This window comes from Zonotrichia albicollis, chromosome 3 (genome assembly GCF_047830755.1).
Source record: "Zonotrichia albicollis isolate bZonAlb1 chromosome 3, bZonAlb1.hap1, whole genome shotgun sequence".
Classification (NCBI taxonomy): Eukaryota; Metazoa; Chordata; class Aves; order Passeriformes; family Passerellidae; genus Zonotrichia; species Zonotrichia albicollis.
Genome location: NC_133821.1, coordinates 4,495,227 through 4,508,287, shown reverse-complemented (window position 1 = coordinate 4,508,287; position 13,061 = coordinate 4,495,227). Strand labels below are relative to the sequence as shown.

Below are 13,061 nucleotides of genomic sequence, written 5' to 3'. Positions count from 1 at the left end.
CCTCTACTTGGACCAGCAGAGCTGGCAGGCAGGCATTTGTCACATTCCACCTCCCTGACCCACAGACCAAGCCAAGATATCATTTCCATGGGCTGTCTCCACCCCAAATCAGAGTCCATGTATAAACTCACTCAGGAAACAACTTTCACCTCAATCTCCCGTTACCTTTTCATCATTCCCACAAACATGGTCACTTCCAGGAACACTGAATTCCCACAGTTGGGTGCTCACACTTTCTGCCATTTCCCTTCTTCCCTTCTCACCTGCAGCACCATGGACCAACAGGAGTATTAGAGGGAGGAGCAAGAACAGGATCTTCACGGCTGCTGCTCCTCCTGGGTCTTCACAGAGCTGCAAAGGAAGACCAAGGCAATGGGGACAGGCAGAACCCTGAGTGAGCAGAATTCAGGAACAAGAACCCACACTCACCTGCCTGGAGAAGGTCTGGGTGTTGAGGCAGCAGCAAAGGCAAGAGGAATGGGTGTGTGCAGATGGCCTTGGGGGCAGGCAATGCTGCAGTGGCCCAAGCACGCTGGGTTTATAGCAGTGCTGGTGGGTGGGACAGGCCCCAGGTGCTGCTGGCACAAGTGGCCTGGGCCAAGGTGGGAGTGCCCCATGGCTGTGGGGGTGCTGGGGCTGGCCCTGCTCCCTCCCTGCTGCAGGGCCAGAGGCTGAGGGGCCTCCTGGGGCTGTTGCAATCAATGGCACCGTTGTCCCCATGCAACACCTCTTGTGACACCCGCGGCACAGCGGCACCGGGCTGGGCAGGAGAGGGATAGGATGGACAAGAGAAGTGGGTTGGCATTGGGAAGAGTAGGGATGAGGAAATGCTTTCCTTCCTTGTGGTCTCCCATTTTATCTGTTCCATACTCAGAGTGGCATGTGGAAGATCTGACTGAATATTGCAATCATGCTAAGCTTTGTACTATGAGGGGAAAGGTTTGCCACTCATTTCACACCAACAACTCTTTTGGGGATGTTGGAAATGAGATGGAGAAAATAACATTTCCTGTGCGCCCTCTTGCCCTTTACTTTGCCCTTGGTGAGCCCTGAGTTCGTTTTCCACACCTCCATCAGTCTGGCTCCAGATGTTCTGGGCCAAGGAGCCCCTGGGCTGGGGGAGCAGCACTTGAGTGCAGAGGGAAAGGGAGCTTGAGGGAACAGCCCCAGAGTCAGTGCCAGGACAGGTGAGCACAGCTGAAGGAAAAGCCAAGGCAGGCAGGGATGGTCTGAACATCCCTCACCAAATCCTCCAGGTCTGGAAAGCAATGGCAGTGCCAACAGTTTTGTGGTGAGTCTCTTATCCCTGGTAACTATTGACCAGATCAGAGGAAATGGTTTCAAATAACAGCAGGGAAGGATTAGACTGGGTATTTAGGAATACTTTCTTTGCAGAAATAGTGATGGTTGTTTGGGACATGCTGCCCTGAGCAATTGTGCAGCCACCATTCTTGTAGGGAAGTGAAAAGCTGTGTGGATGTGGCACTTGTGCCCAAGATTTAGTGGTGGGGTTGGAATTCCCAGGGGAATGGTTGGACTCAATGTTCTTAGAAAACTTTTCCAAATTCAGAAATGTTATGGGTCTGATTCATGAGAGGGAAAGTCCCCACTGAACCAGGCAGGGTCCCCAGCTGCTCCCCAGCAACCCCTGCAGCAGCAGCAGGACACACAGACACGGCCCAGCCCTGCAATGCCAAATTGCTCGTCTTTATTCAAGGTGGGAAAAGCAGCCCCTGCCCCAAAGACACTGGGGCTGGCACCACAGGGCTCCAGCCCAGCAGCAGCCAGCAGGAGCAGCTGCCACTGCTGCTGTCAGCCCAGCTGGGCACGGCACAGCCACCCAGGGCAGGGGACATAAGGAGTTGATTTTCCGGAACCAGAAGCGATGGCCATGTCCTGTTTGGGAATTTCAGGGTTTAACCCCAAACACTGTAAGAAGAGAGGAAAAAAGCACATCACCTGGGGTAACTTTTCTTGCCCTTTTTTATCCCCTCCTCCTGCAATGAAAACAAGCACAGGGAGATAACTCTCAGCCTACGGAGGTCAACTCCAGCTGTTACAAATATCAAGACGAGGATCCTCACACAATTCCAGGAACAGCCTTCTCATTTGGGCAACAGAGCTGAGCTTTCTGCATTGCCAGTGAATAAACTTTGTGGGGCTAAAGGAGTGTAGGGTACAACTGCTTGACCTGGGGCTACTTCAGCCCAAATCAGCGCAGGTCCAAACCCAAAAAGACTTTTTCTTTCCTTTCTTGGCTTTTGCCTCAGAGCATGAACACATGAAGATGTGAAGGAGGAGCTGGCTGAAAGACAATAATAACTTTATCCATGAGTAGGAAGAAACCATTTCCAGAACTTACATTTTGCAGCAGTGGCTCAGTGTTGAGCAAACTCCCACGTATTTATAGGGGAAACGACAGCCCCCCACAGCACAGAATCCTCCTCGTCGGATGCACTTGTTATGTTTTCCTGCTGCCATGGAAAATCATGCACAGGGAAAGAGTTAAAACAACAGCCTGGGAGAAGAGTGTGTGACTGCACTTCTCCCTCTTCCCCTCTTACCTGCAGCACCCTGGACCAACAGGAGGAACAAGGGGAAGAGCAGGAATAGGATCCTCATGGCTGATGCTTCTCACAGGACTTCACAGAGTTGCAGAGTGGACACACCAAAGGTCCTGAACATTACAGCACAAAGAAATGTTCTAAATTGCAGAGGGACTATCACAAGTGACCTGTTCTGAATAACGGATCTCATGCTTTATGATTTCCTGGGAGCAGCTGGAGAATTGCTGGCCTGTTGGGCAATTTCCATCACCTTATTCTCTATGAATTCTCTTAAGGGACATGTGGGACAAGAAATGCCTGATTCTTCCACTAGTACCCAAATCAGAATTCAAAGACTTGTGGAAAACAAGCAGAGTATTAACCCCTGGAAGCTGTGCTCCCTCAGGCCTTTTGCATCCAACACTTCTGTTTCGAGCAGAAATACATGTTTCTGCTGAGACAGAGCCAAGGGTGGAACAAGAAAGACTTTCAAATGCAGTTACCAGATGAAACGTGTTTCTGCTGCTTTTATTCTCACAATTATGCCTCTCCTTCCCCAAGAGACAAAGCAGAGTTTGCCTCTCAGGTGGTGCACATGTCAGCACTAAACTCAAAGCCAACAGTCAAACAAGAATTGGGAACTGATCAGGGTTGTGGAGTTGAGGGAAATTCATGTCCCTGGAGATGCCGAGAACTTTGTGAAGGAGGTTCCTGCCTATCACTGTGGTCAATGGAACCATAGACCAAAGTAATGGGGAGGGGCAGAGCCCTGAGTGAGCAGAATTCAAGAAAGAGAACGCAAACTCACCTGCCTGGAGAAGGTCTGGGTGTTGAGGAAGCAGCAAAGGCAAGAGGAATGGGTGTGTGCAGATGGCCTTGGGGGCAGGCAATGCTGCAGTGGCCCAAGCACACTGGGTTTATAGCAGTGCTGGTGGGTGGGACAGGCCCCAGGTGCTGCTGGCACAAGTGGCCTGGGCCAAGGCGGGAGTGCCCCATGGCTGTGGGGGTGCTGGGGCTGGCCCTGCTCCCTCCCTGCTGCAGGGCCAGAGGCTGAGGGGCCTCCTGGGGCTGTTGCAATCAATGGCACCGTTGTCCCCATGCAACACCTCTTGTGACACCCGCGGCACAGCAGCACCAGGCTGGGCAGGAGAGGGATGGGATGGACAAGAGAGGTGGGTTGGCGTTGGGAAGTGTAGAAATCAGGAAATGGTTTCTCTCCTTGTGGTCTCCCATTTTATCTCTTCCAAAGTGAGAGAGGGATGTGGAAGATCTGACTGAATATTGCAATCATGCTCAGCTTTATATGGTGAGGGGACAGGTTTGCCACTCATTTCACACCAACAACTCTTTTGGTGAGTTTGGAAATGAAATGGAGAAAATAACATTTCCTGAACTCCCTCTTGCCCTTTACTTCCCCCCGTTTGCCCTTGTTAAGCCCTGAGCTCGTTTTCCACACCTCTATCAGTCTGGCTCCACATGTTCTGGGCCAAGGAGCCCCTGGGCTGGGGGAGCAGCAATTGAGTGCAGTGGGAAAGGGTGCTTGAGGGAACAGCCCCAGAGTCAGTGCCAGGCCAGGTGAGCACAGCTGAAGGAAAAGCCAAGGCAGGCAGGGATGCTCTGAATATCCCTCACCAAATCCTCCAGGTCTAACAAGCAATGGCAGTACAGACAGTTTTGGGGTCAGACTCTTCTCCCAGGTAACAATTGACAGGACCAGAGGAAATGGTCTCAAATAGCACCAGGAATAGATTAGACTGGGCATTAGGAATAATTTTATTGTTGAAAGAATCGTGGTTTTTTGGAACATGCTGCCCATAGCAGTGGTGGTGTCACCATTCCTGCAGGGAATTTAAAAGTTGAGTGCATTTGGCACTTGTGCTCAAGGTTTAGTTTTGTGTTGGCAGTCCTGAGGGAATGGTTGGAGTCAATATTCTAAGACGTCTTTGCCAACATCAATGCTTTTATGGGTCAGATTCTTGAGAGGGAAAGTCTCTAGTGAACCAGGCAGGGTCCCCAGCTGCTCCCATATAACTGTGTATATGGACACATACATGTATTGAACCAGGCCTGCAATCAAATGCGTGAGGTTTGCTTTGCAGAATTGGAGAATCCCCTGCCTTTGATGGAGCAGAGCATTGTCACTCCAGACCACTAGCGGTGGGCAGAGACAACAGGAGATTCTGCTTATTCCATGTGAGTTAACAAATTTTTATATTTCTACACCAAAACAGGATCCTTTCCACATGTAGCCCACACCAGGACTTGCATGTTTTCCTGCTGCTCCTGTTCCTCCTATCTACAGGGATGGGATGTGGAGCAGCACAGCCACGGCAGGGAGGGCTGTGGCTCTGGAACAGAACAAGGAGAAGCAGCAGGGACAGCCCCTGTGGGTCACCATAGCTATGCCCACTCAAAGGACACTGAACCAGCAGAACTCTTCACATGGAGACATGGTTGTCAGGGTAATCTGGGGCATCTGGGACTGGCAGGAGCAGCACAGGGATTCTAATTCTCCAGAGGGAACATCTGCAGGGCAGCCCCAGCACAGGCAGCCCAGCCAGACTGGCCCAGCAGGCAGTCCCAGGCTCAGCATCCCCAAAGCCTGGCCAGGCAGGAGCATCCCCAGGGACACAGGCGCTGCTCAGCCCCAGCTCAATGCCCAGGGCCTTCTGCTGCCACCAAGGCAGTGGCAGCCCCAGGGCCAGCAGGCACAGCAGCCCTGCAGCAGCAGCAGGACACACAGACACGGCCCAGCCCTGCAATGCCAAAGTACTCGTCTTTATTCAAGGCGGGAAAAGCAGCCCCTGCCCAAAGACACCGGGGCTGGCATCACAGGGCTCCAGCCCAGCAGCAGCCAGCAGGAGCAGCTGCCACTGCTGCTGTCAGCCCAGCTGGGCATGGCACAGACACCTAGGCCAGGGGACATCAGCACATGGGGACATCAGCAGGTGGGGATATCAGGAGGTGATTTTCAGGAGCCAGACGTGAATGGGATGTCCTTATCAGGAATATCAGGGTTTAACTCCAAAAACTGTAAGAAGAAAGGAAATCAGCGCATCACTAGTGTAATTTTCCCTGCCAGTCTCTCCCCTGCCCTGCAATGCCTAAGGTGAGGTGCAGCAGAGTCAGCCTCAGGGCAGGTGAGGTGCAGTCCTTAGTGCAGCCAGGTTGGGCCTGAGCTATCTCAGTGCTGACAGCCCTGGCTCCAGGGCTGTGCAGATGCAGCCACACCTGGATCATGTCCTCAGTGATGGCCAAGGACAGTGAAGGCTTCACTCTTTGGTGGCTTTAGTGAATGGGGAGGCCCTAGCTAACCTGGGGCTCATGTAGTCCCACTCATGGCAGCCCAAAAACCCACAAGGGGTTTTCCCTTCTCATTTGGGCCTCTTTGAAACTGGGGAGATTTTATCATTTTTTGGGTAGAAATAAATTTGTAGTAGATCCCTCTGGGGGAAAAGGAGAAATCTCTTTCTTCAGGCAGAGATCTGATCCTTACCTCTTGCAGCACACTTTGAATGTTGGACATCGCTGAACAGGTTTTATGAGGTCGCGGCAACTCCCAAAAAAGGTGCAGACTCCCCCTCTGCGCCTACAGGCATTTTCATTTCCTGTTCCCATGGTCCGAAGCACGCACAAACCAATTACAGCAATAATAATAATAACACCAATATTAATACATTCAGCCGGTGGCTAAGAAAGGGACACGTTTGTGCCCCAGGAAATGCCTCCATCCAAAGCATCCCCCATCCCCCTCAGGTTCTCTGCTACCCCCATGTAGGGCAGGAGACCCCCAAGCAGGAATAGATGGGTGCAGGCTTGGAGCCTGAATTCTTCCTGACCTACAGAACAAGGCAGGATTCTATCTCCATGGGATTTCTCCCCCCCAAATTGTTATTCAGTTGGAAACACATTTGAGAAACCCCTTTGACCTCAGTCCTCCATTGCCTTCTAAACACTCCCACAAACACGGTCACATCCAGGGACACTGAATTCCCACTGCTGGGCGCTCACACTTTCCCCCATCTCCCCTCTTCCTCTCTCACCTGCAGCACCCTGGACCAGCAGGAGGATCAGGGGGAAGAGCAGGAACAGGATCTTCATGGCTGCTTCTCCTCCTGGGTCTGCACAAAGCCGCAGAGGGAAGACCAAAGCAATGGGGACAGGCAGGAGCCCAGGTGGGGCAGAAACCTGGGCTTTGTGATTCACCAAACTGCAAAGGGGTTGCTTCCCAAACACAGCAGATGATACTTCCTCTCAATTTCTCTTTAAAAACGAATCTTAATTTTGTGCCACTCTCCCAAATTCCAGAGTGTTCATGTCTCTGTTTCATGTTTTTGGGAGCATTTCATGTTTCATGCCTTTTGGAAATTGATTACCTCAACTGATTTTTTTAATTCATTTTCTTGAAACTCTTCCAAAGCACTTTCCCCAGAGAATGGGCACCAGACCTGGGGCCAATGGTTTCCCATCCATTGAAAATGCATGGCGAGTGAAATGTGGGGGATAACAGAAGAAAACTTGCTACTGAAAGATATGGAACAAGCTCTTTCTGTCCTTCATGTTTCATGTATCAAACATGTGCCCCAAACACCCTGCCCAACCAATTTTGCTTCCCTGAAATCAAGAATATTCTCCCAGCTCAGCTTGGCAGTGCCCATCCCCAATTCCAGAGCATTCTCAGCATTCCTGGCAAGGATATTTCCCAGCCCCACAATTCCTGCCTGTGCCCTTTGCAGCACTGACCTAGGGAGCAGCCAAGGGGGAGGAAAATGCCCAGAAACGGGAACAGAAATCAACCTTTGCATCTACTGAAAACCTGAAATGATGGGAAAGATCTGTACTGCTGAGGGAAAAGACTCCCCTTACTTTCCAAAGGGAAGCCCTCATTCCCCCAGAAAAGAAGATCCAGGGTTCCTCCGGCAGCATCAAGGCACTGCTCCAGTCTGTCCTGTACTTAGGAAACTTCAGTTTCACCTGCCACATACTCTTAGACTCACAGGAAGGCTTTTATTGTCTTTCCCAAAAAATTGCTGATGACCCCTAGGTACTTCCATCAGTTAGTGTTTTAGGAGATGCTGCTCTACTGGGCTTTGAGCTGAGACCCTGAGTGAGTAGAATTCAGGAAAGAGATCCCACACTGACCTGCCTGGAGAAGGTCTGGGCGTTCAGGCAGCAGCAAAGGCAAGAGGAATGGCTGTGTGCAGATGGAGAGGAATGGCTGTGTGCATATGGAGAGGAATGGCTGTGTGCAGATGGCCTTGGGGCCAGGCCATGCTGCAGTGGCCCAAGCACGCTGGGTTTATAGCAGTGCTGGTGGGTGGGACAGGTCCCAGGTGCTGCTGGCACAAGTGGCCTGGGCCAAGGCGGGAGTGCCCCATGGCTGTGGGGGTGCTGGGGCTGGCCCTGCTCCCTCCCTGCTGCAGGGCCAGAGGCTGAGGGGCCTCCTGGGGCTGTTGCAATCAATGGCACCGTTGTCCCCATTCAACACCTCTTGTGACACCCGCGGCACAGCAGCACCGGGCTGGGCAGGAGAGGGATGGGATGGACAAGAGAGGTGGGTTGGTGTTGGGAAGAGTAGAAATGAGGAAATGCTTTCCCTCCTTGTGGTCTCCCATTTATCTCTTCCATAGTGAGAGAGGGATGTGGAAGATCTGACTGAATATTCAATTGTGCTCAGCTTTATAGGTGGAGAGGAACGTTTTCCCACACTTTTCACACCAACAGCTCTTTTGGTGAGTTTGGAAATGAGATGGAGAAAATAACATTTCCTGCACTGTCTCTTGCCCTTTATTTCCCCCCGTGTGCCCTTGGTGAGCCCTGAGCTCATTTTCCACACCTCCATCAGTCTGGCTCCACATGTTCTGGGTCAAGGAGCCCCCTGGGCTGGGGGAGCAGCACTTGAGTGCAGAGAGAAAAGGGTGCTTGAGGGAACAGCCCCAGAGTCAGTGCCAGGACAAATTAACACAGCTGAAGGAAAAGCCAAGGCAGGCAGGGATGCTCTGAACATCCCTCACCAAATTCTCCATGTCTTGAAAGCAATGGCAGTGCAGACAATTTTGGAGTCAATCTCTTCTACTGCATAACAAATTGCAGGATGAGTGGAAATGGTTTCAAATAGCATGAGGGAAGCATTAGTCTGGGCATTAATAATAATTTCCTTGTGGAAACGGTGAAGGTTCATGCTGCCCAGGGCAGTCACCATTCCTCTAGGGAATTTCAAAACTGTGTGGATGTGCACTTGTGCTCATGGTTTAGTGTTGGGATTGGCAGTCCTGGGGGAATGGCTGGACTCAATATTCTTAGAGGTTTATTCCAACATCAGAAATGTTATGGGTCTGATTCTTGAGAGGGAAAGTCTCCAGTGAACCAGGCAGGGTGCCCAGCTGCTCCTAACCAACCCCTGCAGCAGCAGCAGGACACACAGACACGGCCCAGCCCTGCAATGCCAAAGTGCTCGTCTTTATTCAAGGTGGGAAAAGCAGCCCCTGCCCCAAAGACACCCGGGGCTGGCACCACAGGGCTCCAACCCAGCAGCACCCAGCAGGAGCAGCTGCCACTGCTGCTGTCAGCCCAGCTGGGCACGGCACAGCCACCCAGGGCAGGGGACATCAGCACATGGGGACATCAGCACATGGGTGCAGCAGCCAGAAGCAAGGGCCATGTCCTGCTTGGGAATTTCAGTGTTTCAAACCCAGTTACTGTGAGAAGAAAACAGAGAAGTACATCACCTGGTGTTACTTTCTCTGCCACTCTCCCCTGCCCGGCAATGCTCAGTTGAGGTGAGGCGCAGTCCTTAATATCAGCCAGGTTGGACCTGGGCTATCTCAGTGCTGGCATCCCTGGCTCCAGGTCTGTACAGATGCAGCCAGACCTGGACCATGTCCTCAGTGCTCCCCAAGGATGGGGAATGTTTCAGCCCTTGGTGGTTTTGGTGAGTGTAGTGGGGAGGCTGACCTGGCACTGCTGAAGCCTCAGTCAGGGCATCTCCAAACCCCTCAAGGTCTTGTACATTTTCTTTTAGGCCACTACCCCTAATTCTTTCTTAGGAAGTCATTTGAACCAGATTACTCAGGGGAAAAAGGAGGAAACTCTTTCTTCAATGCAGGGATTTGGTCCTTACATTTTGCAGCACAGACTGTTTGCTGAACATCTTCCAATGGGTTTTGCAGGTGAGCTGCAGCCAAGGAACCTGCAGAATCCCCCTAGGCGCCTGCATCGACCTGCATTCCCTGTTTCCATAAAGAAAAGCAGACACAGCTATTGCAGCAATAATCCAGGAGAGCAGGGTGTGCTTGCAGTCCTGCTGTTAGGCAGGGACTCCTCACATCCCACATCACTGTCTATTTCCCTGGGATCTCTCCATCCCAACGCGGTGTCCAGTTGGAATCTCAAGAAGCTCCTCTGACCCTGACACCTTCTCATCACTCCCACAAGCCCAGTCACTTCCAGGGACACTGAATTCTTCTTTGTGCAGACTCACACTTTCCCATATTTCCCCTCTTCCCCTCTCACCTGCAGCACCCTGGATCAACAGAAGGATCAGGGGGAAGAGCAGGAACAGGATTTTCATGGCTGCTGCCTCTCCTGGGTCTTCACAGAGCTGCAGAGGGGACATCAACACAATGGGGACAGGTAGGACCCTGAGTGGGGCAGGAGCATGAGCTCTGTGTTTCACCAAACTCTAGAGGGGTTGCTTGCAAGCCACAGATGATGACATATCCTCTATTTTCCTCTTTCAAAGAACTCTGTGCTTTGTGCTGTCCTGGCAACCTTGGGAGCATTTTAGAGTGCTTCACTCCCTTGAAAAGCAATTAGATGCATATAAATTATTTTCTCCAGTCTATTTTGTCTTCCATAGACCTTCCACTAAAAACAGACAGGAGAGCAAGGGGCAAGTGTTGCCAATTAAACCAAAGCACCAGGGAGTGAAATTTGGGAAAACCAGAGAAAAATATTGTCATAGAAAATTACAGAACTAGACCGCTTTTAATCCCTCAGGCTTCATGAATTAAACACATGCCCCAAACACCCTGACCAGTTCCCTCTGCAGCCATGGGATCAGGGAAATCCTCCCAGCTCGGTTTGGCAGAGTTCATCCTCATCTCCAGGACATTCCCAGGATTCCCAGCAAGGACATTCCCCATTCCCAACCCAGTGAGCAGCCAGAGGCCTGGGAAGTGTCTTGTGCCCAGAAATGGGAACAGAAATCAATGTGTGAAATTACTGAAAGCCTGAAATTATGGGAAAGCTCTGTACTGCTCAGGGAAAAGACTCCCCTTACTTTCCAAGGTAACACCCTCATACCAACAGCAAAGAAGATCCTGGGCCCCTCATGCAGCATCAAATCACTATTCCAGAGTATCTTGTACTTAGGAAATTTCAGTGTCACCTTTAACATATTCTTAAACTCACAGGAAAGCTTTTGTTGTCTTTCCTGGAAAAATCGCTGATGACCCCTACGTACTTCCCACAGTTTGTGCTTCAGGAGATGCTGCTCTGCTGGGCTTTGAGCTGAGACCCTGAGTGGGGAGAATTCAGGAAAGAGACCCCACAGTGACCTGCCTGGAGAAGGTCTGGGTGTTCAGGCAGCAGCAAAGGCAAGAGGAATGGCTGTGTGCAGATGGCCTTGGGGCAGGCAATGCTGCAGTGGCCCAAGCACGCTGGGTTTATAGCAGTGCTGGTGGGTGGGACAGGCCCCAGGTGCTGCTGGCACAAGTGGCCTGGGCCAAGGTGGGAGTGCCCCATGGCTGTGGGGGTGCTGGGGCTGGCCCTGCTCCCTCCCTGCTGCAGGGCCAGAGGCTGAGGGGCCTCCTGGGGCTGTTGCAATCAATGGCACCGTTGTCCCCATGCAACACCTCTTGTGACACCCGCGGCACAGCGGCACCGGGCTGGGCAGGAGAGGGATGGAATGGACAAGGAGGAGTGGTTCATGCTGGTAGGAGTAGAAATGAAGAAAACATTTCCTTCTTTCTGTCCTCTCATTTTATCAATTCTATAAATACCCAGAGTGGGATGATGAAAGTCAGACTGTATACTGCAAATTTGCTCATCTTTGTGCAGTGAGAGGAAAGATTTACCTGTCATTTCACCTCAACAGCCTTATCTGCATAGTTTGTAGAGAAGGGGAACAAAATAAAATTTCAGGCTTAGCACAGGGGAAGGAAAGGCCACAGCAGGCAGGGTTGATATGAAGATACCTCACCAAACTATCCAGTTCTAGAGAACAATGCCAACAGAAAGTTTTTGGTGTTGGTCTCTTCTCACAGGTAACAATTGACCAGAGGAAATATCCACAATCAGCAACAGGGAAGGATTTGATTGAGTATTAGGAACAGTTTCTTTGCAGAATCAGTAATGCGCATTGGGACAGGCTGCCCAGGGCAGTAGTGGAATTGCCAGCTGTGGAGTATTTCAAAGCCATCTGGATGTGGCATTTAGGGACTTGGGTTTAGTGGTGGATGTGGCAGTGCTGGGGCAATGGTTGCACTCAATGAGCTTGAAGGGCCTTTCCAACATCACTAATTCTATGACTCTCTGATTCCTGGGAGACAAAGCTGTCCCTGAGCCAGGCAGGGCCCCCAGTTACTCTTCTACCCACAAGTACATGGACTCACACATGCAGTGAACTATTCAAAGGCCAGCACCCGAGCTTTGCTTTGCAAACAGGGAGAGGCCCTTGCATTTCATGGATGAGAGAATTGTCACTCCAGACTGCCTGAGATAGGCAGAGAGGGCAGGACATTCTGCATACTCCCATGGGAAAAACAATATGGTCATTTCCATAGCAATGGCACCTTTCCACTGGTCACCCAGCCCAAGATGTAAACACCTTCCTCCCAGTCCTGCCTCATGGCATGGGGTGTGGAGCAGCACAGCCACAGCAGGGAGGGCTGTGGTGCTGGAACATGACAAGGAAGAGCAGCAGAGACAGCTCTTGTGGGTCACCATGGCCATGGCCACTCAAGGGACACATCAAACAGCACAGCTCTGCACATGGAGCTGTGGTTGTCAGGGGCAAGGTACATCTGGGAATGTCAGGAGCTGCAGAGGGATCCCAAATCCCCAGAGGGAGCATCTGCAGGGCAGCCCCAGCACAGGCAGCCAAGCCAGGCTGGCCCAGCAGGCAGTGCCAGGCTCAGCATCCCCAAAGCACGGCCAGGCAGGAGCATCCCCAGGGACACAGGCGCTGCTCAGCCCCAGCTCCATGCCCAGGGCCTTCTGCTGCCACCAAGGCAGTGGCAGCCCCAGGGCCAGCAGGCACAGCAGCCCTGCAGCAGCAGCAGGACACACAGACACGGCTCAGGCCTGCAATGCCAAAGTGCTCGTCCTTATTCAAGGCGGGAAAAGCAGCCCCTGCCCCAAAGACACTGGGGCTGGCACCACAGGGCTCCAGCCCAGCAGCACCCAGCAGGAGCAGCTGCCACTGCTGCTGTCAGCCCAGCTGGGCACGGCACAGCCACCGAGGCCAGGGGACATCAACACATGGGACATCAGGAGGTGATTTTCAGGAGCCAG

At 52.0% G+C, this 13,061-nt stretch overlaps 1 protein-coding gene across 1 annotated transcript; it reads right to left on the bottom strand.

Annotated features, from left to right (window-relative positions):
- Positions 1 to 317: 317 nt before the first annotated feature.
- On the bottom strand, positions 318 to 11,179 carry LOC102073849 (gallinacin-3-like). Its single transcript, XM_074537649.1, has 4 exons — positions 11,105 to 11,179; positions 2,565 to 2,677; positions 2,363 to 2,474; positions 318 to 351 (listed from the first exon to the last, which is right to left on the bottom strand). The coding sequence occupies exons 2-4, from the start codon at positions 2,620 to 2,622 to the stop codon at positions 318 to 320; spliced, it is 204 nt and encodes a 67-aa protein (XP_074393750.1). The 5' UTR covers positions 2,623 to 2,677; positions 11,105 to 11,179.
- Between the last annotated feature and the right edge of the window lie 1,882 nt (positions 11,180 to 13,061).